Source organism: Rosa chinensis, chromosome 1 (genome assembly GCF_002994745.2).
Source record: "Rosa chinensis cultivar Old Blush chromosome 1, RchiOBHm-V2, whole genome shotgun sequence".
NCBI classification, from domain to species: Eukaryota; Viridiplantae; Streptophyta; class Magnoliopsida; order Rosales; family Rosaceae; genus Rosa; species Rosa chinensis.
This window is the reverse complement of record NC_037088.1, coordinates 34,619,653-34,643,140: the sequence shown is the minus strand read 5'-3', so window position 1 is coordinate 34,643,140 and position 23,488 is coordinate 34,619,653. Positions and strand designations below refer to the sequence as shown.

At 41.7% G+C, this 23,488-nt stretch overlaps 2 protein-coding genes and 1 long non-coding RNA gene across 3 annotated transcripts; 1 reads left to right on the top strand and 2 right to left on the bottom strand.

Annotated features, from left to right (window-relative positions):
* Positions 1–5,694: 5,694 nt before the first annotated feature.
* Positions 5,695–6,550, top strand: LOC112165585 (aspartic proteinase CDR1). Its single transcript, XM_024302153.1, has 2 exons — positions 5,695–6,175; positions 6,384–6,550. The coding sequence occupies exons 1-2, from the start codon at positions 5,695–5,697 to the stop codon at positions 6,548–6,550; spliced, it is 648 nt and encodes a 215-aa protein (XP_024157921.1).
* Positions 6,551–7,076: 526 nt separating this feature from the next.
* LOC121051722 lies at positions 7,077–8,124 on the bottom strand. The gene is made up of 2 exons (XR_005806634.1): positions 7,820–8,124; positions 7,077–7,520 (listed from the first exon to the last, which is right to left on the bottom strand). It is a non-coding gene; the product is annotated as an uncharacterized LOC121051722 (long non-coding RNA).
* Positions 8,125–11,086: 2,962 nt separating this feature from the next.
* On the bottom strand, positions 11,087–11,491 carry LOC112181710 (pentatricopeptide repeat-containing protein At1g11900). The gene has a single exon (XM_024320096.2). The coding sequence runs from the start codon at positions 11,489–11,491 to the stop codon at positions 11,087–11,089; it is 405 nt and encodes a 134-aa protein (XP_024175864.2).
* Positions 11,492–23,488: the final 11,997 nt, after the last annotated feature.

The following is a 23,488-nucleotide window of genomic DNA, read 5'->3' as shown; positions in this document are numbered from 1 at the left end:
CCAGTTCAGAGAACATGGTTCAAACAAGTTCAGAAAGATCACTCCACTCAGGATGTTATTGGAGACTTACACGAGAGAATTCAAACGCGCAGACAAGCTGCATCACAGGTTAGTATCGATTCTGCTCTTGTTTGTTTTCTGACTGAAAATGAAGTGAACATAAACATAATTTCCAATTGTGGTTTTGTCTCACTCATTGAACCCAAGAATGTTAAAGAGGCCTTGAATAATGATGATTGGATAAACGCCATGCATGATGAATTGAATCAGTTTACAAGAAATGATGTGTGGTATCTTGTTCCTAGACCTAGTGGATTCAATGTTATTGGTACAAAATGGATCTTTCGAAATAAAAGTGATGAGCATGGTAATGTTACTAGGAATAAAGCTAGACTTGTTGCTCAAGGGTACACACAGGTTGAAGGACTTGATTTTGATGAAACCTTTGCCCCAGTTGCAAGGCTAGAATCTGTTAGACTTCTTCTTGCTATTGCTTGTCATCTTAGGTTTAAGTTGTACCAAATGGACGTAAAAAGTGCCTTTTTAAATGGTGTCTTGGAAGAGGAAGTTTATGTTGAACAGCCTCAGGGATTCATAGACCCTTGTAAACCTGATCATGTGTATAGACTTAAAAAGGCTTTGTATGGTTTGAAACAGGCTCCACGAGGCTGGTATGAATGTTTATCTACCTACCTAGTGAGTAAAGGATATCATAGAGGTTCAGTAGATAAAACATTGTTTGTGAAAAGGGATAAAAACCATGTCATGATTGCTCAAGTTTATGTTGATGATATCATATTTGGCTCTACCTCGTATACTTATGTTAAAGAATTTACTAACATCATGGAAAGTGAATTTGAGATGAGCATGTGTGGGGAGCTAAATTACTTTCTGGGTCTACAAGTTCGTCAACTGAAAGCAAGTATGTTTCTATCACAAACTAAATATGCTGAGAATCTTGTGAAAAAATTTGGACTTGAATCTGCAAAAATTGTCACCAATCCAATGAGTACAAGTACCAAACTTAGTGAAGATCTCACAGGTAAGTCTGTTGATCAAACTCTCTATAGGAGTATGATTGGTAGTCTTCTTTATCTCACTGCTAGTAGGCCTGACATATCATATTGTGTTGGAGTTTGTGCTCGTTTTCAGGCCAATCCGAAAGAATCTCATTTGGAGGCAGTGAAGAGGATTATACGTTATGTCTCAAGTACAGTAAATTGTGGCATCTACTTTACCTTTGATACTAACGTTGAAATTGCAGGTTATTCAGATGCAGATTGGGGTGGAAATTTGAAAGATCGCAAAAGTACATCTGGTGGATGTTTCTTTGTGGGCAACAACATGGTGGCCTGGCATAGCAAGAAGCAAAATTGCATATCACTTTCCACTGCTGAAGCTGAGTATGTGGCTGCAGGTAGCTGTTGTACTCAGATGTTATGGATGAAGCAAATGCTTCGTGACTACGGAATTTCACAAGGTAAGTTGACCATTTTTTGTGATAATTCAAGTGCTATTAATATTTCCAAAAATCCAGTGCAACACTCTCGCACTAAGCATATAGACATGAGATATCACTTTATCAGAGACTTAGTTGAGAAAGACATACTTGAACTTACATTTGTTCCCACTGAGTATCAATTAGCAGACTTGTTCACAAAACCATTGGATAATGCACGATTTGAATCACTTCGAAGTGCCATTGGTATTCTAAGTTCTGAAACTCTTTCTTAAATTCCTTCTATCACTGCATGCATTCATTTTGCATGTCTTCATGGTAGCATAGGTACTTTTGCTTTATGTTTCTGCATTGTTTAGGTTCACTTCTTATTCATTTCAATTTGCATGCTGGATTGTATTCCTAAGTGTCTGACAACTGATTTTGAACTTAGATTGACAAGAGTCATGCTCTTTCTCTTAACTTTGAGTGCAATACGGTGCCTAGCACGTTTTGATCTTGTTTTTACATCACTCTGTACTTGTGAGATTGAACAACATATTCTCTACACTCTTGAAACCTCACATGCACACATACTCAACGTGGTGGTACGTCTAACTTGATGGTTAACTTGCTCTCATTGCTCATATACGAAATTATTCTTGTTGGTTGCTCCTTGATAAAAAAAAAAAAAAAATTGATTATTGGTTATGGAGTATGGCCAGGCTATTCCCAAAGTAAACAGACCTCGGTCGTGACGAACGATATGAGGATTGGGAAGAAACAGGAATGGTTTGGTCACCCCGGTGGATTGTGAAACTATTGACTCAAGTAGATGTGCTCTTTGGGATGTCCTTGTTATATCCAGTACCCTAAAGTCATCTGACTTGGGAGCTGCTAGCATAATACTCGTTACATGGGTCGTAGTCTTCTTGAGCAAAAATGTTACTTTGTGTGAAAGGCCAAAAGAAAAATTCAAAATCATGCCCACACGGTGTTATAAGGGGGAATAAAGTCTATGTGCTTACATGTGTTTCGTATGTGAGCCTTGCTTTTCAGGTTTTCACAAATATTACACACCCCATCTTGAGATATGTTCACTATTCACAACAAGAGATATAGAATACTCGGTCATCCTCTATTTTACTTTGTGATTGTCGAAATATCTTCATACGTGTAAACTCATTTTGTTGCACTCCTATTTGCGGTTCAGTGGTGTTCCTCTTGTTGAAAAGGCTATGCAACGTCAGTCTGTTATACCTTGTGGATTCAGTCCAGCCTCATTGTGTGTTTGCATCGCATGTTTGCATAATCATCTCATTCTCACTTAAGAGAGAGTTTCGGAACTTGGTTCCTTGGTCGCCTTCCTCTTGATTCCCTTTGTGCTTCTTGTGTTTCTTGTCTCTGTGTATTATTCGACCATATTAAAAAAAATAAAAAAAATAAAAAAATAAAATAAAATAAAATAAAATAAAAAAAATTTCTTCTTTTTCTTTTTCACGGTCTGGTTAAAGTGTGTTAGCTAGGTTATTTTTTCCTCACAACTTCCTTCCCTCGCGGCCGTTCTCTCTCTCTCGATGGCTCACATCAAGCACACCGTTCGGCGCCCCAAAGCTCCGGCTATTGCCTCGCCTCCGGCCCCGCCTCTAGCCCCTAGTACTACTCGGCGTTCCAATCGCCTCCACCGGCCTCGGGACTCTGGCCCGCCTACCTCCGCTGAGCATCCTCAGGCCTTGCCGGACTCGCCATCTCAGTCTCCGGCCCACGCTCCATCATCGCCTTCTGGGTCCGAGCATTCTTCCGTCGCCGCTGCTCTTTCCGATTCCGCTGCTTCTGAGCCTACCCCTGCCTCTCCTTCACCGATTTCCACAACGCAGCGCCGCTCGCCTAGTCCCTCCTTGACCGCTCCGCCATCCAAGAAACCTCGGACTTCCGGTATCTCTACTCCTTCCACCTTCCGGACGACCACGCCACCTAAACCCCGTAAGGATTCTCGCTTTGGCACTCGTACTCAACGACTTGATTATGAAAATTTTACATGTTTCCAACCCTTGGTCTATGAAAAGCGTTTCAATGTCGCTGAGTTGGGTACTTTGTTTGCCGAAACTGTGAGAATTTTTCGTTGGGAATCTGTATTGGATGTGTTGCCAACTCCTAACCTTACTGTGGTTAGAGAGTTCTATGCCTGTTTTTCCCCCAATATGCCAATGCAGGTTGATTTGCTTAATGCGGCTACTCTGATTGGATGCAATGTGGATATTCGCGGTGTCTCTGTCCCTTTCACCCCCACCACCATCCGCGACACTTTGGGTCTCCTTGCCCCTGTTTCCGAGATGCCTAAGATTGATCAGGAGCTTGCTGCTTTGTCCCTTGATACTGTTGTGGCTGCCCTATATGAGGATCGTCCGGATGCCACACCCATGGAGCTTTCCGCTGGTGCTCTCAGTGAGTTCTGCCGCTTGTTGGGACATTTGGTCCGTACTCTGCTTTATCCTTCTACTCAGAGCAGTAAGATTACCTTGGAGGAAGCTCGTCTCATTTATGTCCTCAATGCCAAGGGTCCCTACCTTCCTCCTGAGCACTTCATGTATACAGCTATCCGGAAAGCTGCTGTTGAGGGTCGTCGACACAAAAAGGCCGCTTTAGTTTTTCCCTCTGTGATCACTGCTGTCTGCAAAGCCAAGGGCGTTGTCTTTGAGGACTCTGATGAAATGGCACCTCTTTTGAAGGTTTTCTCCCGGAGTTCTCTCCTTCGCAGCTCTAGTCAAAGCAAGACCAAGGGTGTCTCTGTTGACATCACTTCTCTCTCTCGGACCTTGCTTGACCATTTCACAGTGGTGAACCGCAAGTTGGATCAGCTTCAAACTGACGTGGGTGCTCTTCTTCAGCGCGTGGAACATCTTGAGGGGGAGCTTCACTCCCTTCATGACGATATTGGCGCTTCTTCGTGAGCTTTGGCATACCTATCCAAAAAGGGGGAGAAAACGGCCTTATTTTGACTTAGATGGTTTAGCTTTATTGTGACATAGATGGTTCAGGCTAATGTTATTTTGACTTAGATGGTTTAGCTTTATTGTGACGTAGATGGTTCAGGCTAATGTGTTTGTGTGCTCTCTGTCATGTTTTCAAGCTAGTTGTTGACTTTGAACTAATGTGACAATGGATCTCGTAAATTGTCAGTTTATGCTTATTACTATCATGATTGGTTCACAAGGTTGTGTGGTTAAGTGTTTCAGGTTTGATGACTTCTTCATGCGATTTTTCTCAAGTTCTTGTTGAGGGGGAGTTTGCATGGATTAGATGTGTTTTGTATAGGAATGCCAAAGGGGGAGATTGTAAGTACAAATCTTGTACATATCGTATTGGCATTCCCATACAAAGCTATGACAAAGCCTGTTACTGATCTTGGAGAGTCACAGGTAAATGCATCTGCATAAGCATGGGATTGCAACGTGTGTTGCAATCCCCGAGTCAGCTGTAAGTTTTATGTGGAGTCCGATTTTGGAAAGTAGGTTTTAGGTTTTATGTATTTATGTCTTTAAAAGATTTTTCTGAGTGTTAAAATCGTGGTGTTGAGGCCCTAGGGTTTTTAGGACTTGTCTTTTCCTAATTGATTATCTTTGAGATTTATTGGATTTCATATATGGAAAGTTACTTTCCTAATTAAAAGACAATTAGGGTAGAATCTTGGCTGTAGATGATTTGCCGTGAGTGCTTGATATATGGAGAATATATGCACGGCAGAGTGGGAAGCTTTTGGGAGAAAAGAATTTTGATAGAGTCTTGAATGATTGTTTGAATTTGTGTCTTCACAAAGAGTCAAAACACTTGGTCCATGTATAAGTGTTTGTGATCATAGTTTCATATACATAATACTCTCTCAAGATCAGTAGAGAGACGGTGAAGAAAGAAGAGCAAGATTTGAAGATTGATCAAGTGAAGGAGTTCAAGAACGAAGACAAACTTTGTATTAGATTTTGTGTGAATCTTATAGCCGAGCTAGCGCTATTCAAAGTTTGTAAAAGAACATATCCTTTTCAATATGATGATCTTTATTTTGGGTTCTCAAGAGTAAGAGCCCCGCAGTGTTTTTAATCTCATATCTTGAGATTTTCACTGCGTAACTAAAAGTCTGGAGTTTGTTCTATTATTTCTGATATATGCCCAGTAGGGATTGATCCATATACTGCAATCCCCATTCTCCAGAAATTCATATTCTGTCCTTGTATTTTCATGATCTTACATGGATTCAATGCATGCCTTGCAGCAGCTGTTACAAGCAAAAATCTCCGCTCTTTGAACCGAAGAATTCCAATACTTACAAAGTGGTTTCTTGCCCCTCAAGTCAATGTCAATCTGTAAGTGGAACCTCTTGCTCAGAAGATACCTGTCACTACAAAAGGTTCTATAGGGATAGATCCTACAGCAATGGAATTGTATCAACAGAGACGATCACTTTCAACTCCACTAGCTTAGGTCAAACAGTTGCACTCCCACAGATTATAATTGGTTGTGGGCACAATAACAGTGGACTTTTTAATGAAGATGGATCAGGCGTGATTGGACTTGGACGTGGATCAATGTCCCTTATCTCCCAAATGGATTCTTCAATTGATGGGAACTTATCCTACTGCCTTGTTCCAGCTTTTTCACCACTCAACTCTTCAAGCAAAATGAGCTTTGGTAATAATGCTGTGGTTTCTGGTGCCATGGTGGTTTCTACCCCATTACTTTCAGGTATGGTATACGTATAAAATGATGACAGTAACTTCGAACTTTTTGTTTAGCAAATACCAATATTTGATACATCGTTTCGATATATTTGTGTACATATACTGAACATTTAACTTAACATACCCCTAGCCTAGAAATTCAGGCTGGTAACACTTTTGATATTTGTCGACAGCCGATCTATTAATATTATTATTTAACACCTTGGTTTCAGGAGACCTAAAATCTTTCTATTTCGTAAAGCTGGAAGCAATGAGTGTGGGACGCAAGAAATTGCAATACAACAGTACACTGATGCCAATAGCTCCAGGAAGGGGAAATATCATAGTTGATTCTGGGACTACACTAACAATGTTACCAAAGGACTTTTACAATGAGTAAGGCCATAAGATCAAAACGTGTAAGACACGCTAGTCGCTACTTAAGCCTTTGCTACAAGACCAAATCGGCTATCAAAGCTCCCATAATCACTGCACATTTCACCGGTGCGGCTGTTAAGTTGAAAGCTTCGAACAGTTTCATAAGAGTGTCAATGGATGTTGTCTGCTTCGCTTTCAGACCCATCACTCAAGGTAATGCCATCTTTGGCAGTATGGCACTAACGAATTTCTTGATAGGCTATGACCTCAAGAAAGAGTCCATCTCTTTTAAGCCTACTGATTGCGGTAAAAATTAATTGAGTGGCATATATTGCATAATGTAATAAAAGGCATAGTGCTTTTTTCTTCTTTGAAAGAAGGCATTGTTTAATTTAAGAATGACATCTAGTTTTTCATTAATCACTAACCAACCAAAGCCGAATTTCGTTCTCCGAAGTGGAAACTAGTCGCTTATTTATCTCGTCGCATGACCAAAAAAAGTGATCAGAAAAATTGACACACAGCATGTAATACCCGTAACAACTGAGTTTCAGTAATAAATGGGGATAAATGTTTTAATTACATTTTTAACAAGGATAGCCTCAGAGTAGTCAGTCTGATACACAATATAAGGTATTGGATTGAGATCACCCAAAAAAAAAAAACTGAAATGGGCTACGCATACTTGAATTAATGTTATATTGTAAATCGATTTCATGCAAGAGGAAGAAACTAAATCTTCCCAGCATGTGCTCTCCAGTCACAGATCAAGAGGAATAAATTGAATAGATTGCAGCCCTCGTCAAACAACAGCAGTGTCATCATAACTTCACCCATCCACCATGCTCTCGGTTTAGTTGGAAGCCGAGAGAATTCCAAGGTCATGACTTAAGACTGTCAATGCAGATTCACATTCTGAGAATATTCTTGTGAGTCAGATGATCCAACAGCCAGAGCAGCATGTGTCTATGATTCCTCAAGTTCCACAAGAACTGCAATAAGTGCAAACCAAAAAAAAAAAAAAAGAGATGCCTTATTACAAATTCATGGTCATGCCTTGTAAAACTGCAGCATCATGGTGCACCCTGTATTCTATAATAAGAAGAATTTAAACTTCTCACACACCTATTTGGTCACAAGCTGCATTTTTTATGTTATGTGTCATCTTTTTGTGTTGTTTTATTTATAACTTTGAATACATTTTAATATCAAGAAAAAGAACTAGTGGCAAGCAAATTAAGGATAATATAAGGTTTTATTGTAGAAAGACAGATTAATTTGGTCAGTTTACCAATACTACAGTATGGTCGAATGGTAAAATTTCTCTTTGCCAAGGAGAAGATGCAGGTTCAATTCCCGCTATCTGCCCATCCCACCTTTGCCTGCCCAAAACCTCCCTGCTTACCCCTTGCACACACACACACACACGGAGAAAAGGTTATCAGGAACTCAGGAAGTGATGACATGTTGGGGGAGCAAGAAAGAGCGAGGAGGACAAAATTCAATAGAGGATTTTGGGTCTCTTCTATTGTGCAATTGAAGAACATATATGGGAGGATGGATTTGAAGGAAGACTAGATCTTCCTTGTTTAATGAGAAATTGAGAATACATGGTAGGGAAAGACATCCAGAAATGGTCCACAACCATTTCGCTATTTGCTTATCGTTCCCACCGACTTTACCTGCATCATTATAGGAAATGCTTTCACAGGTTAAAAGGAGAAGTACCAGTCCTACTTTTCCTTCAATTTCCTACAAGTCTACAACCTACTCCCAAACAACAACAAAATGTCATAACTCCCCTTCTTTCTATCGTTCAGTTTTCTATTAGTTTGTTGGTACACAAACTGCTTACTATAAGAAACACCAGTGAGGTTAACCCAAGCCAAGTCTATGCCATTTGGTTGATTAACTGCTACAGCATTCCCATATGACAGCAAGAAGAGGCATTAACATGAAAAGATGGGAGAGAGGAGACACAGCATATTACAAGTTAAGACAAGAAGAGGAGTAGTATTGTTTTAAAATCAGGATGAATTTATCTGTGCTTTATATTGAATAGTTTAGTTGAAGAAATCTGATATATGACTGGCATAGCTAGAGCATAAACTGGACCTTCTTTTCTTCTCTCTTTGTGAAAACAAAATTTTCGTGGAGAAACTAAACCAGAACAGACTACAGAGCAATGGGCAAGATGCCCGCTGGATTAATCAACTAAGGAAAGCTATTTAAAGCAGCAAACTAAATAAGCAACAACTTCAACTACCACAATAATTACAGAATAACACTAACAAACAGCAGCACTACAATTTGAAAATAAGCAAACAGTGGAAAACTGTAGGATGGTTACTGGTTCGAAAGCAAGAAGATATATGTAAGGAAAAAGAAACAAACCTTTGATGCCAAATCATCAACCTGTTGTTGAAGACTTGACAGTATCTTTGATTGTTCTGTAAGCCTTTGTTCCAGCTCAGAAACATCATGCCTGCAAATGAACTTTCATTAAACAATCAGAACGTTACTATATCCCAAATTAAGTCGGTTATCCTAACTACTTCGGTTTGGGTTTTACTTTGGATTTTCATATCAGAAACAATTTAATAATAAATTGATGTATAGGACTGGGTTTGTTCCTTCTGATGCTACAAAAACAATGACCAATGTAAGTCATCCTGAGATCATTGACTGATTGATTTCCTAATGGCTAATTAATAATACGTCTGTGTGACATCTTTGCAGATTAGAAAATGCATTGTATCATCTTAATTTACCAGAATATATGTTTGACAACATCCTGCAATAGTCAATACCTCCAACTGATTAGCACACTTCCTTACCACTGTAGTAGTTGATAGAAGTATTAAGTTAATAAGAGTCTTACTCTAGGATTCCTCAAACCTAGAGAACTATAGGCATACCCATGGAGTTAAAGCAGATTATAAGGTTTCAGGTTTTTTTATATGGTCATAAACACTTTCAGTGAAGAAATTAATGTTTTTACTTTTAGGAAAATAGAAACTCTTACAATGGATATATAGACTGAATCTGAACATCAGCGAGAAACAATTTGCACTATTCCAAAAATATTTGTGCTCATTTCTCCGCAATGGAAACAATTAGTTGTATATCCTTTGCTACCTGCTCATCGATACTGCAGAAATCACAGTGCATTCAAGATCTCAGGCCAAAGTGCCCAATAACACACAACTGGTTCAGATATTTGCCAAATTGACAAAATAATTAGGAACTCCACTTTAAATTCAGTGTTTTTTATGATCAATTGTCCAAGATGACATCCTAAGCAAATGATGTGTAGATAGATTAGGTCAGCACTGAGCAACCACTGAATCATCTTAATCATAATAATGGGAATAGCTGTTAAACTATTTCTGCATTAGACTAGGTAGTAAAAGCAAATACCTCATAAAGGTACTAAAATGTTTCATACTTGAAACCATTATTAATGTTCATTGAAGAATGAAATGAATACATCTAATTCTTCTAGACAGCAAGAGAGGTAAAAAAAAAAAAAAAAGCCTTCTCCATCATTTCACAGCAGAGAAAGCCAAGTCTAAACTCCACCTTACAAACCCATCAACAGAAACAAAAAAGCATACTTACTCCATAACAAGAGTTATGGCTTCCCAATACTAAACAGAACCAAAATTACCAACTGAAATGCAGGGTTTGGTACTTACCAAATCCTCCATGCTCCCACTTATTCTTCTTCATCATCCTCCTCTTTTGCAAAACTCAATTCCTGGCAGACCTCGTTACTGTTGCTAAAATACTTCTTCATCTCAATCAATTCCGCCACCCTTTTTGCCAGCCCTGACCCCCTCGGCGTGTCATCAACACATCAAATGATCCTAATCTTTGGCAGCACATCACCCATTTCAGCAACACCGTCCTCCTCCAAACCCGGGAACACCACCACCTCACTAGGAATCTCCCACCTCTTCTTCATCCTACTCTCCGGTCCAATGCTCCTTGACCCCTCCCTCCCAATGCCACGTGGCTTCCCCACCAATGACACGCGCTTCCTCTCACACCGGCTCCCATCTTCCTTATCATCATCCGGCAGTTGAGAGGGACTCAAGTCGCATTTGAGATGCTGGGATATCAACCATAACTTTGTTTCCATCATTTTGCCTTTCAATGTAGGAAGAGCAATACAGACTTGTTTTCATTTCTTATTTACAGTTTCAAACTTGTAATGACGATTGAAATGATCATTCTTTTCATACAACTTTAGTGCAAGCAACTCGCTTTTTTTTTTTTCCACTAGCTTGACGATCTGATGTATGCATTTTCCTAGGCAATTCACCTTCAAGCTTGTTTTGTATGTGTCAAGTCTTATTGTATACAGAACAAAGGATCAAAATGACATGTAAAAGTGTTTAAACAATGTCTTCACAAGCATCATATTGAAGATGAACACAGAAACTGAGTAGCATAACTAAACAAATAGCAAGTGACCTATAAACTCCAAATCAAAATACACTCACCAATTCTACTCGCATTTATTCGATTTACGACTAGCACGAAGACTTGAAGCTCACGAATTCATCTCCTCCATAAAACTCGCCGCCATCTCCACCTTCCCCATCTTCTTCAAATTACTAATCACTGCTCTATAAAGATACAACGAAGGCCGAATCCTCCTCTCCTTCATCTCACCAAACAACTTCAACGACTCCTCAATGCTTCCTGACCTCCCCAACCCATCAATGACTGCAGTGTAAGGAAGCAAATCAGGCTGAACACCCTTTTCACACATTTCCTTGAAATACAACAAGCACATATCAACTTCCCCAAACTTCCTCACATGGTTTATCACTGTATTGTAAGAAACCAAATCCGGGTCAATCCCAGCTTCCTTCATTTCCCCAAACAGCCCCAGCATCTCACCTGTCCGACCCGCCCGGCCCAATACCTCAAGAACAGTGTTGTATGTGTACATATCCGGAGTAAAGTGTCACGTCCCGAATTTTGAATGATCAATTCAAAGTCCGAAACATGAATGATAACAATTACAAATAACGTCCTGAATTTTTTTCTCACAAACAACCGCACTTCACACCTCTCAATAATACAATAAACCAAATCCTCAAGTTATTTATTACAGCACACTCTCACCAATCAAATTGTAAGGCTCAAATGAGCTTAACTCACCTCACTATTACAATTTCTGTAAATCTGTAACAAATACTCTAACCCGCACGATCACCGCCCTGATTCTCCTGACCTGCAGGATTACCCGCTACACAATTTAAATAGTGTACCGGGATTGCAACAACACCAAACCCGGTAAGCTTTTGACAGCTCGTATGAGTAAACAAGAATGAACTGTTGATTTATTAAATTTCAATTCCTTTAACTCAAGTAAAAATCAACAATCTCAACATCCACAATGCAAACGTCAACCAACTTACGGGAAACAACAAGGAATACATTCTTAAAATTCCCTGACCTCTATATCACCTATGTGGTCTTACCCACAACCAGCTATTATTCCCATTGCATGTGGTCTTTCCCACCCGTGCAATTATCCTCACTGCATGTGGTCTTTCCGACCCATGCAGTTATCCCCACTGTGGTCTTTCCCACAACACATTACTATTCCTATTGCATGTGGTCTTTCCCACCCGTGCAATCCTCCTCACTGCATGTGGTCTTTCCCACCCGTGCAGTATCTCCACTGTGGTCTTTCCCACAACATTTTAGAGCTCTAACTACATCGTTACTTGTCACCTTGGCCTAGGTTCAATGTAAACGACATATTTCCGGGTTATTTAATAACCCTCGCTCCTTGGACCCCTGTCCTCAGAACCCTACCTTCTCTACCCTCTATTCAACTCAGAAGGTCAACATGATTATCACGAACATTCATCGGTCACCATTATCACAAATAATCATGGCAATTTCAAAAACAATATCATCTCATAACCAAGTTATCGCAATTCCACACACACCTCAATGTCACACCATTCCATATATAATCACGTAAATATATATATACGTAATTATCCGCTCAGGGATAATCACTAATACCAACTACAATGCAAGCATAAAAATCGTGAAATTCATTTTTGTATAATAAAAATCATTTTACTTACCTATGGACCGTAGTTGATAAAGTCCATATAATTTAAAACAAATATTTATTCCATAAATATTTTCACACAATTACGACTAAATAAAGTAATTAAATGTACTCGGTTCGTAATATGAACCACGTGAGGTTTACTCACCTCTAAAATCCCGCTGCGTCTTCTTAACAGCTCAAGATACGATTCACAATCGTCTGCCAAATCAATCCGTCAATCACCTAATCCAATACGATCTTAACTTAGCCAACAACTCATAAACAAAATTAAACGACGATCCAACGGTTAGATTGAAATTAAACGATGATCCAACGGTCGGATCCTCAGAGATCGCCCTTAGGATCATCCTCCTAAATTATCACGAAGATCCAACGGTCGGATCTTCCTGAATCGCCCTTACTAACATCTCCACAAATTTATATGAAAATTTGACCGTCGGATTCTCACGAATCGCCTTCCAAATCACTATTTCACAATTATACGAAGATCTAACGGTCGGATCTTCGCCCATGATCACACAAAGTCACTGGGACAGTCATACGATCAACATATCAAAACTACAAGTCCAACAGACGGTCAGATCTTCATAGATCATAAATCGAACTATCGAAATCGATCGTAACGTAAAAATTCATAACTTAATCATACGATATCCAAAAATTTCGTGTAATATATCGAAATGATCGTCTTAATATGTAGAACATAAAAATGGGTAGAAACTGCCCTTAAGGTCCCCGGAGGTGGCCGGAAATGGCCGCCGGAGTTAGTGGCAGAGCCGCCGCCGACCACCGCCAATGGTGTCGGGGCCAGGCTGCTCTGCTTCGTCTCATCAAGCCTAATGACTTTCCTAACTAGCATGTAAGCTGAAAATGACCGGAAGGGATAGAAATTACCTCGAACCAGTCGGGTTGGCCGGAAAAAAACCCAGAAAACGGCGAGCTACTAGTTCGACGTAAAAACTGCAACCCCAGGCGTCGATCCCTTCTGGAAAGTTGTTCAGCTCCTCACTCTGAGTTCACCAGTCCAAGAAACACTCAAAACGACGTCCTGTAGCTCGAGATATTTGGATCCTTTGCTCCGTTTCGATCCTATCGGGGTTGAGCTCTGGCCGCCTCCAGAGACAGCGCCACCGTGCAAGGGTGCTTCTGGGAGTTTCAGATGGTTGAAGCGAACCTGTGGATGGAGTTTGAGAAGGTTTCGTGATCGGTAGCTCAAGCTACCATGCTTGGAACCAAATCGGGTTTAAATCGATCTCGTGCTCCACCTCCGTGTACGGCTCACACGACGACAAGAGGCTGCCACCGGCAGCTGCGCGCGCAAGGATGAGGTGAAGGCGTGGAACGTGGTCTGGGGTCGATCGATGGCCTGTGGAGCGAGAACAAGCTTGGAGAATAATTGCTCTGTTTCTTGGATGGTTTCGGACGAGAGAGAGAGAGAGAGAGAGAGAGAGAGAGAGAGAGAGAGAGAGAGAGAGAGAGAGAGAGAGAGAGAGAGAGAGAGAGAGAGAATTGTCTGCCTCTATCAATTATGCAAACATGTATGATGATTAAAGCAACCGGCCTTGAATCAAGGAACACTTTACCTTTTAACAAAGGTGTTTGCCACCAAATTGCTTTGAATAAAAAAAACAGGTTATTACATAAAGTTTCGATCTTTCACCTGGGCAAAGATCAAAATTGCAGAGAGAATTGTCTGCCTCTATCAATTATGCAAACATGTATGATGATTAAAGCAACCGGCCTTGAATCAAGGAACACTTTACCTTTTAACAAAGGTGTTTGCCACCAAATTGCTTTGAATAAAAAAAACAGGTTATTACATAAAGTTTCGATCTTTCACCTGGGCAAAGATCAAAATTGCATTATTAGTCTCTTTGCATTGACCAAATGCAAAGAGAAGCCTGTTTATTACTGTCATGCTCAGTTGGGTCAATTCCAATACTTGCTCGATAAAACTGAGCAGCTCCACAACACAATCATCTGCTCTTGCAAAGGCTTTGGCTACAGTGAGATAGCAATCTGAGTTTAAAGGTTGAATTTTGGAAGCAATTGTGAGCTTGAAGATTTGGGTTACGAGGTAAAGATGGTTACTTTGGGCTGCTGAGATCAAAACGTAGTTGAAAGATTTGGGGGTTAGGAAGATGCGTTTGTTGCGTAGGGATTGAAGTAATGTAGAGGCGTTTTCAATGGTGGAGAGAATTTGGGTCACTAGTGTTTGTTGTTGTGATTGGGAAGAGGGGTGAGTGTGGTTGATGGATGAAGTTACGGTGGTGAAGGATGGCCGGTTGTTCGGGTCGGTAAGTGGTGGAGATTTCTGAATCCGAATTGGAAACAGATCGGGACCTAGAGGAGGTTTGAATAGCTCTGCTGCTCTGTGGCATCGGAAACGCCTTGAGGAAGCGGAAAGCATTATCTGGGTTCAGAGATGACTGGCATTTGGGGTTTTAGGAGTGCAAAGATGGTGTCTGATAGGATCAATCCCAACCCTAGGCAAGCCTTTATATTTACTGCCCGATAGAATGTATTGAAGTAGCCCAATGATAGAAGTCAGTAACATAGTGGTTCAGATCTTGATCTGCTGTGTACTCTTTATATTTTGTCCTGGGACTTCATTTTGAGGAATCAATGAAATTATGGATTCCCTTTAGCCTTTCTTCTTCTCAGTTATCCTTATGGTTTAGGTTGAGTCTATCAACTGGTATCAGAGCATGGCTCCGTCAAGGACCTTGCAAGTTTCTGCTCCCTCCTCCATCCTCATCTCTTCCGCCCATGTTTCACCACTTCTTCCCACCCCACCCTCCACTTCCATTGCTTCTACCTCTATTCAACCTGATGACAACGAGCCCCCTCACATTGCTGAACTCCACCACTCCACAGCCTTACTCCAAGAGGAATTTCACCAATCGATAGACTCCATCAACCACAACCAAGCCTCATTCGAGAATCACATTACTGCTCAAATGGCTGCCCTCTAGAGCACCATGGTCCAGGCGTTACACCCCACACCTGTTATACCCCTTTTATTGAGTTACATGAAGTTCTTTATGGTTACCATTCGCGGTTATAATTTTAACGTTTAGGGGGTGGTTAAAAATTGACTTTTTATGAGTTAAAAATTTGAGAAAATTTCCTTCATGAAAGTTGTAGAGGATGTTAAACAGAGCGCGTGCATATGTGGTACGTAAAAATCGGAGTTCGTATGCAAAAGTTATGAGTGAATTACGAAAATTACTGTTCATGGTAAATTTTTGATATATAAGGAAAGTTACCCGGGTAGGTTTCCAAAAAGGGAAACCCACCCCTCTTTCTCTCTCTCTCCCCGACTCTTCCTCCCCTCTCGGCCGAATTCTTTCCCCTTCGATTTCTTCCTCTTCCGGCCGACTCCGGACGTAATCCGGCCACCCCCAAGCTCGGTTTCTTCCCCCGGTCACGTCTGTGGAGGTATCCTTGGACGATTTGGCCGGAAAAGCTCGGATCGAAGGAAATTCCTCCCCGGTTGCAGTTTTGGGATTTTGCCGATTTCCGGCCACCTCCGGCCGCCATATTCCCATCGAAGGTACGGTTTTTGATGGTGATTATTTTCCCTAAGGTGGTTCGTTCTAATTTGCGTTGTAGAAGCCGAATTGATAATTTTCCATTCTAGGGTTCTTGGAGCTTCGGGGCTTTCCTTCACCGGCTCGATTCGGCCACTTAGAGGTAAAATTGATCAATGTTATAGTTGAGAAGTTGTTTGGGTCTGTTGAGATGATGTTGTTGCCGGAATTTGGTGGTCATCGGAGAAGGTCGCCGCCGGCGCGTGGGGTCACTGTAGGTAGCGCGTGGAGGCGCGTATAGAAGGGTTTTAGATGTCGTGTTAATCCCCTATACCAGTTAATGATTGTAGAATGTAATGTGTGAAGTTTGGTTGACATCGGAGGAATTTCGGATTGACTTTAAATTGTATAATTAACGGTTTATGTGAATTCGAACGCCGGAATTATTTCGAATTCACTCGAGAATTAATTCATCGGTGATTGAATATTGACGGAGTATTAAGGATGGATGTTGTAGAGTGTTGAGAAGTCGGTTTTAGGAAGGGGGATTATTTTGAATTTCCAATTATAAGTATCGTAAAGTTAAAGTTCCGTCCTGGGAATTATATATATTTATGAATGTTATTCGTACAAGACGAGAGGAGTCTCCACACGAGGAGAATCACGAGCGACGTCAGGATTGACAGCATATTGTGAGTGGACCTTTGATTTTAATTGATGCATGCAAATTATATTCCGCAAGTTTTGAGTTTATCGATTTATCAATTTAATTATCGAGCATTTTATTTTGGTTTGGATTATTGAATGATTTATTGGTTTGAACTTTTGAATTTAGATTCATTATGCTCGATTTGAGGATTTTGATTTATGCGGATTCGGAAATCGATACTTATTTATACCCTATTTATATTTGAACCTGAGATGAGCTTGGCGTGCGGGGTCACGTCTTTATTCGTTGGATTCCGATTTTTCGAGATAAGTGGGGAAATTATACAGATTTACTGGCTTTTGACGATCTTCTTCCTCACCATACGCGGGTCATGTGAATAGGTCTCCTCCTCACTTACTTTGTGTTTGTGAGTGGCAGTGAGGTAGCTTTCTCCTCCTCACGTGGGTGGTAGTCGAGGTGATATTCTCCTCCTCACACAATCTATGTGTGAATGGAAGTTGAGGTTATTAGTTCTCCTCCTCGCACAATCTATGTGTGAGTGGCAGTCGAGGGTAGGTTGAGCCTGAGGGGCTCCATTCCCGTATGGTGAACCCATTTTCCCCATATTCTTTGTTGTTGTTCTTGACTAGCGGGGCTAGTCGGGTTTTCTTATTTGTTGCATGCATCGGGAGTTTTTAAAGAAATAAATGTGGGAAAGTATAAAAATCTCTTTTGTTTAAAATTATTTATTTTTGTCCACTCACGCTAACGTTTTTATATACTTTTCCCTGGGCCCTTCGGTTTCAAATGCCCAGATTGCAGTACTGTTGCTCGGTGTACGAGAGTGAGCCATAGTGACCGCACCTGCTTCCGCCATCACATTCTGTAGGTTACCTGGTTAACCTACTATATTCCTTGTCTATTTATATTCCTAGAATGCTCTGATTACTAAGGGATATGTGACCCAACTTATGTGTATTATATTTGAGGTCTATGACCTAACTTTGGTGATTGTAGTAACTTGTACCTTTTGGAGATTATATATGATGTTGTTAGCCTTGAGATGGATTGTCTGAATTTGGGAGCAGGGTGGCTCCAGGAGTTGTGGTTGGATGATTAGAAGTGAATTTTGGTTTCCGCAGGTTTTTGGGTTAACCATCTTTAAGGGAGGTTATGCCGAAATTTTTGGTAAATCTCCTTTAAAGGTGGGTCCCGCAGGGCCACTTCGGATTCCAGGGTGGAATTCGGGGCGGGTCTTGTCAGTTGGTATCAGAGCACTAGGTTTCTAGATTCTGTAGACTTCCTTACTTCCTTGCTACTTTATATGCTTAATGACGCCTGGTACCTCTCGAGTGATGGTCCGACCGCGGCGGATCCCCATTGTGTGCTCTTCGGTATTAGTGTGTTATTATGCATGTAAAGTAGATACCTTGTTGTACTGATCCTTGAACTTCTTAAATACTTTTCTTCAGGTACTATGGCTCGAAATCGCCGAGCACGTGAGAGAACTCCGGTTGGGGAAGATGAGCCGATACCTAGAGGGTTTGCGGATTCTTTTGGACAGTTCTTTCGGCAGATTGCCGCAGCACTCCCCGGGTCACGTACTGACTATACTGTGGAGCGTGCTAAGAGGCATGGGGCTCAGACTTTTGCTTCTGCCGCCTCACCTGTAGAGGCTCAGCGGTGGATTGACAGGATGGAGAGAGTTTTCTCCCAGTTGGATCTTCCAGAGGATAGGAAAGTGGATTTGGCAGTACAGTTTCTTGAGGATACCGCCTGGCATTGGTGGATTGATGTTACTAATGACCCTGCAAATGTTGGCCCCATGACTTGGGATATGTTCAAGACCCATTTCTATGGACGGTACTTTAGTGATGCCCACCTCAATCGGATGCAAGACCAGTTCTTGAGCTTGGTGAAGAGAGATGAGCAGTCAGTGTTGGAGTTTGAGCAGGAGTTTCTCTCCTTGACCCATCATGTGCCGGATTTGGTTCGTACTGAGCAAAACAAGATTCGTAGATTTGTTTTGGGACTTGGAGGAAAGTTTAAGGATAAGATGTTAGGCACACCGTACCGTAGCTTTGCTGAGGCAGTATCTTATGCCATGGACATTGAGTCAGACTCACCTGCTGGATTTCACCCTAGGGATCCTGGTGGCCCTAGCCAGGGTCCATCTAAGAGGGCTACTTCCACATCTGGTTCTGGTTCTTCAGTTGGTAGTGGAAAGAGCAGTGGTTCCAGTTCGAGAACCCGTACTAGATTCAGAGCACGTGACAGGAGATTCTCTCGGGGTCAGTCTAGTGGACGACAGTTTGGACAGTTTGAGAGGTCCAGGAGTTATCATGGTGGTTCGAGTGGGGCTTCTGCTAGCCAGCCAGCCCAGTATGGGCAGTATCAGACAGCTGGATGTTTTATTTGTGGTCAGCAGGATCACTTCAGGAGGGACTGTCCCCTTGCGACTCAGGGAGCTAGATCTACCCCCACTCAGACTGTTGGTCAGTCCTCTGCTGGTGGTTCTACTAGCAGCGCCTGCACCAGCTCGGTAGGCCGAGCTAGTTCTCAGCAGGGCAGAGCTCAGCGAGGTCGTCCTGTGACACATGCTAGACTGCACGCCATGACCCAGCAGGAGGGCCGTGATTCATCGAAAGTTATCGTTGGTACGTTGTTTATCTTTCATCAACCTGCTTTAACCTTAATTGATCCTGGTGCGACGCACTCTTTTATGTCCAGTAGATTCGCATGTTTTGCAAATGTGCCATCATCACTCCTTATTGGTGACTGGTATGTTTCTTTACCTACGGGAAGGGCACTTAAGGTAGAGTGGGTTTTTAATGGTTGTGGAGTAGTGGTCGACGGTTTTTGCCTAGAGGCCAACCTAATTCCTCTAGACCTTGTGGAGTTTGATGTAATTCTTGGGATGGACTTTTTGGAGACACATGGTGCATTGGTTGATTGTTTCCATAAAGAAGTAGTGTTTCGAAGTCCAGGAAAACCGGAAATCACCTTCCGTGGTGAGAGGAATATTCTCTCCTCTTGCCTGATTTCGGCCATTACAGCTGAAAAGCTTATGAATAAGGGTTGTCAGGCTTATTTAGCACACATTGTGGATACAAAGAGGGCGGTGTTGAACATTGAGGATATTCCTGTGGTCAGGAAGTTTCTGGATGTGTTTCCTGATGAACTACCTGGTTTACCTCCGGAAAGGGAAATAGATTTTACCATTGAGTTGCTCCCTGGTACTGCACCTATATATCAGGCACCTTATAGGATGGCTCCAGCTGAGTTAAAGGAGTTGAAGACCCAGTTATAGGAGTTGTTGAATAAAGGTTTCATCCGGCCAAGTGTGTCCCCTTGGGGTGCTCCGGTGCTTTTTGTTAAGAAGAAGGATGGCACTTTGAGGTTGTGTATTGATTATAGAAAATTGAATAAGGTCACAGTGAAGAACAAGTATCCATTACCACAGATTGATGACTTATTCGATCAATTGCGGGGTGCCAAAGTCTTCTCTAAGATTGATTTGAGGACAGGTTATCACCAGCTCCGGATAAGAGAGTCCGATGTACCCAAGACAGCATTCCGATCACGCTATGGTCACTACGAATTTGTGGTGATACCTTTTGGATTAACCAATGCTCCTGCAGCCTTTATGGATCTCATGAATCGAGTATTCCGTCCATACTTGGACCCTTTTTTGATCGTATTCATTGATGACATTTTGGTTTACTCCAAGAGTGATGAGCTTCATATTAAGCATTTGAGGCTAGTACTTCGGACTTTGAGGGAGGCTAGATTATATGCTAAGTTGAGTAAGTGTGAATTCTGGCTTAACAGCATAGGATTCTTGGGTCATGTGGTATCAGCTGAAGGTATTAGTGTGGATCCTCAAAAGGTGGAAGCGGTTTTGAATTGGGGAAGACCCACCACAGTGACGGAGATTCGTAGTTTCTTGGGTTTAGCCGGTTATTATCGGCGGTTCGTGCAGGATTTCTCTAAGCTTGCAGCCCCCCTCACTAAATTGACTAGGAAAGGTACTAAATTTGTTTGGTCGGATGAGTGTGAGCAAAGTTTTTAAGAACTCAAAGGACGGTTAACTCGTGCCCCAGTTTTAGTATTGCCTGATGATAGCGGGGAGTATGTGATTTACAGTGATGCCTCAAGACAAGGTTTAGGTTGTGTGTTGATGCAGCATGGGAATGTGATTGCTTACGCATCTAGACAGTTGAAACCTCACGAAATGAACTACCCAACTCATGACCTTGAGCTTGCTGCTGTAGTTTTGGCACTTAAGCTATGGAGACACTACCTTTATGGAGCACGATGCCAAATTTTTACGGATCACAAAAGTCTCCAGTATCTACTTAACCAAAGGGACTTAAATTTGAGGCAAAGGAGGTGGTTAGAGTTGATTAAGGACTATGATTGCACTATCGAGTACCATCCAGGAAGGGCCAATGTGGTAGCTGATGCACTTAGCCGAAAGCCCTCTAGCTCTTTAGCCCATTTGAAGGCAGTTCGAGTCCCTTTACTTTATGAATTGCGATCTACAGGAGTTAATTAGACAATTGAATAAGGGTCTGGAGCATTGTTAGCTAGCTTCCATGTGAGGCCGAATCTCATTGATAAAGTACGGGAGGCACAAGATGAAGATGAATATTCAAGATATTTAAAAGAAGCAGTGAGTGATGGCACTAGAACGGACTTTATTCTTAGAGGAGATGGAGCCTTAATGTTTGAGAATAGAATATGTGTACCTAATCTTCCTGATATTAAACGAGAAATTTTGGATGAGGCTCATAGTTCTGCTTACGCTATGCATCCTGGCGGGACAAAAATGTATCGAACTTTAAAACCATATTATTGGTGGCGGAATATGAAAAGGGAAATTGCAAAGTATGTGAGTAGGTGCTTGATATGCCAACAGGTAAAAGCCGAAAGACAGAAACCTTCAGGATTGCTTCAGCCTTTGCCTATTCCGGAGTGGAAGTGGGAGCACATCACCATGGATTTTGTTTCAGGTCTTCCACGAACTCGCGATGGTCATGATAGTATATGGGTGATTGTGGATCGACTCACCAAGTCTGCTCATTTCTTACCTGTTAACAAGACTTATGGGTTGAACAAGCTGGCGGAACTTTATGTTAATGAAATCGTGAAACTTCATGGACCACCCGTTTCCATTGTCTCTGATCGAGATCCTCGTTTCACCTCAAAATTTTGGAAGAGTCTACATGAGGCTTTAGGTACTGGATTAAGTTTTAGCACGGCATTTCATCCTCAGACTGATGGGCAATCTGAGAGGACTATTCAAACCTTGGAAGACATGTTGAGATCCTGTGTTATGCAATTCAAAGGAAGTTGGGATAGTCATCTGGCATTGATTGAGTTTGCTTACAATAATAGCTACCATTCCAGTATTGACATGGCTCCTTACGAAGCTCTCTATGGAAGACAGTGCCGTACTCCTTTATGTTGGAATGAGGTGGGAGAAAGAAAGCTCATAGGTCCAGAGATTGTGCGGATTACCACCGAAAAGGTTAAGTTGATCAAAGAGAAACTCAAAGCTGCTCAGAGTAGACAAAAGAGTTATGCGGATAACCGCAGAAAAGACTTGGAATTTCAAAAAGGTGATTGGGTATTCTTGAAATTGTCCCCTTGGAAGGGTGTTGTAAGATTTGGAAAGCGAGGGAAGCTTAGTCCCCGATTCATTGGACCTTTTATGATTAAAGATCGAGTTGGCCCAGTTGCATACAGATTGATTCTACCTCCGAGGTTATCAAAGATCCATGATGTCTTCCACGTGTCCCTACTCCGCAAGTATATTGCTGATCCCTCCCATGTTTTAGAAGAACAACCCATTCGTTTGAAGGAGGACCTTACTTATGAGGAGAAACCGATCCAGATACTTGACAGAAGAGAGCAGGTCCTTAGAAACAAGACGATACCTTTAGTTAAAGTATTGTGGAGTAATCATTTGGTGGAAGAAGCCACTTGGGAACCGGAAGATTTAATGAGACGACAGTACCCCCATCTGTTCTGACAGGTATGTAAATTTCGAGGACGAAATTTTTTTTAGGGGGGGTGAATTGTTATACCCCACACTTGTTATACCCCTTTTATTGAGTTACATGAAATTCTTTATGGTTACCGTTCGCGATTATAATTTTAACGTTTAGGGGGTGGTTAAAAATTGACTTTTTATGAGTTAAAAATTTGAGAAAATTTCCTTCATGAAAGTTGTAGAGGATGTTAAACAGAGCGCGTGCATATGTGGTACGTAAAAATCGGAGTTCGTATGCAAAAGTTATGAGTGAATTACGAAAATTACTGTTCATGGTAAATTTTTGATATATAAGGAAAGTTACCCGGGTAGGTTTCCAAAACCGGAAACCCACCCCTCTTTCTCTCTCTCTCTTCCCGACTCTTCCTCCCCTCTCGGCCGAATTCTTTCCCCTTCGATTTCTTCCTCTTCCGGCCGACTCCGGACGTAATCCGGCCACCCCCAAGCTCGGTTTCTTCCCCCGGTCACGTCTGTGGAGGTATCCTTGGACGATTTGGCCGGAAAAGCTCGGATCGAAGGAAATTCCTCCCCGGTTGCAGTTTTGGGATTTTGCCGATTTCCGGCCACCTCCGGCCGCCATATTCCCATCGAAGGTACTGTTTTTTATGGTG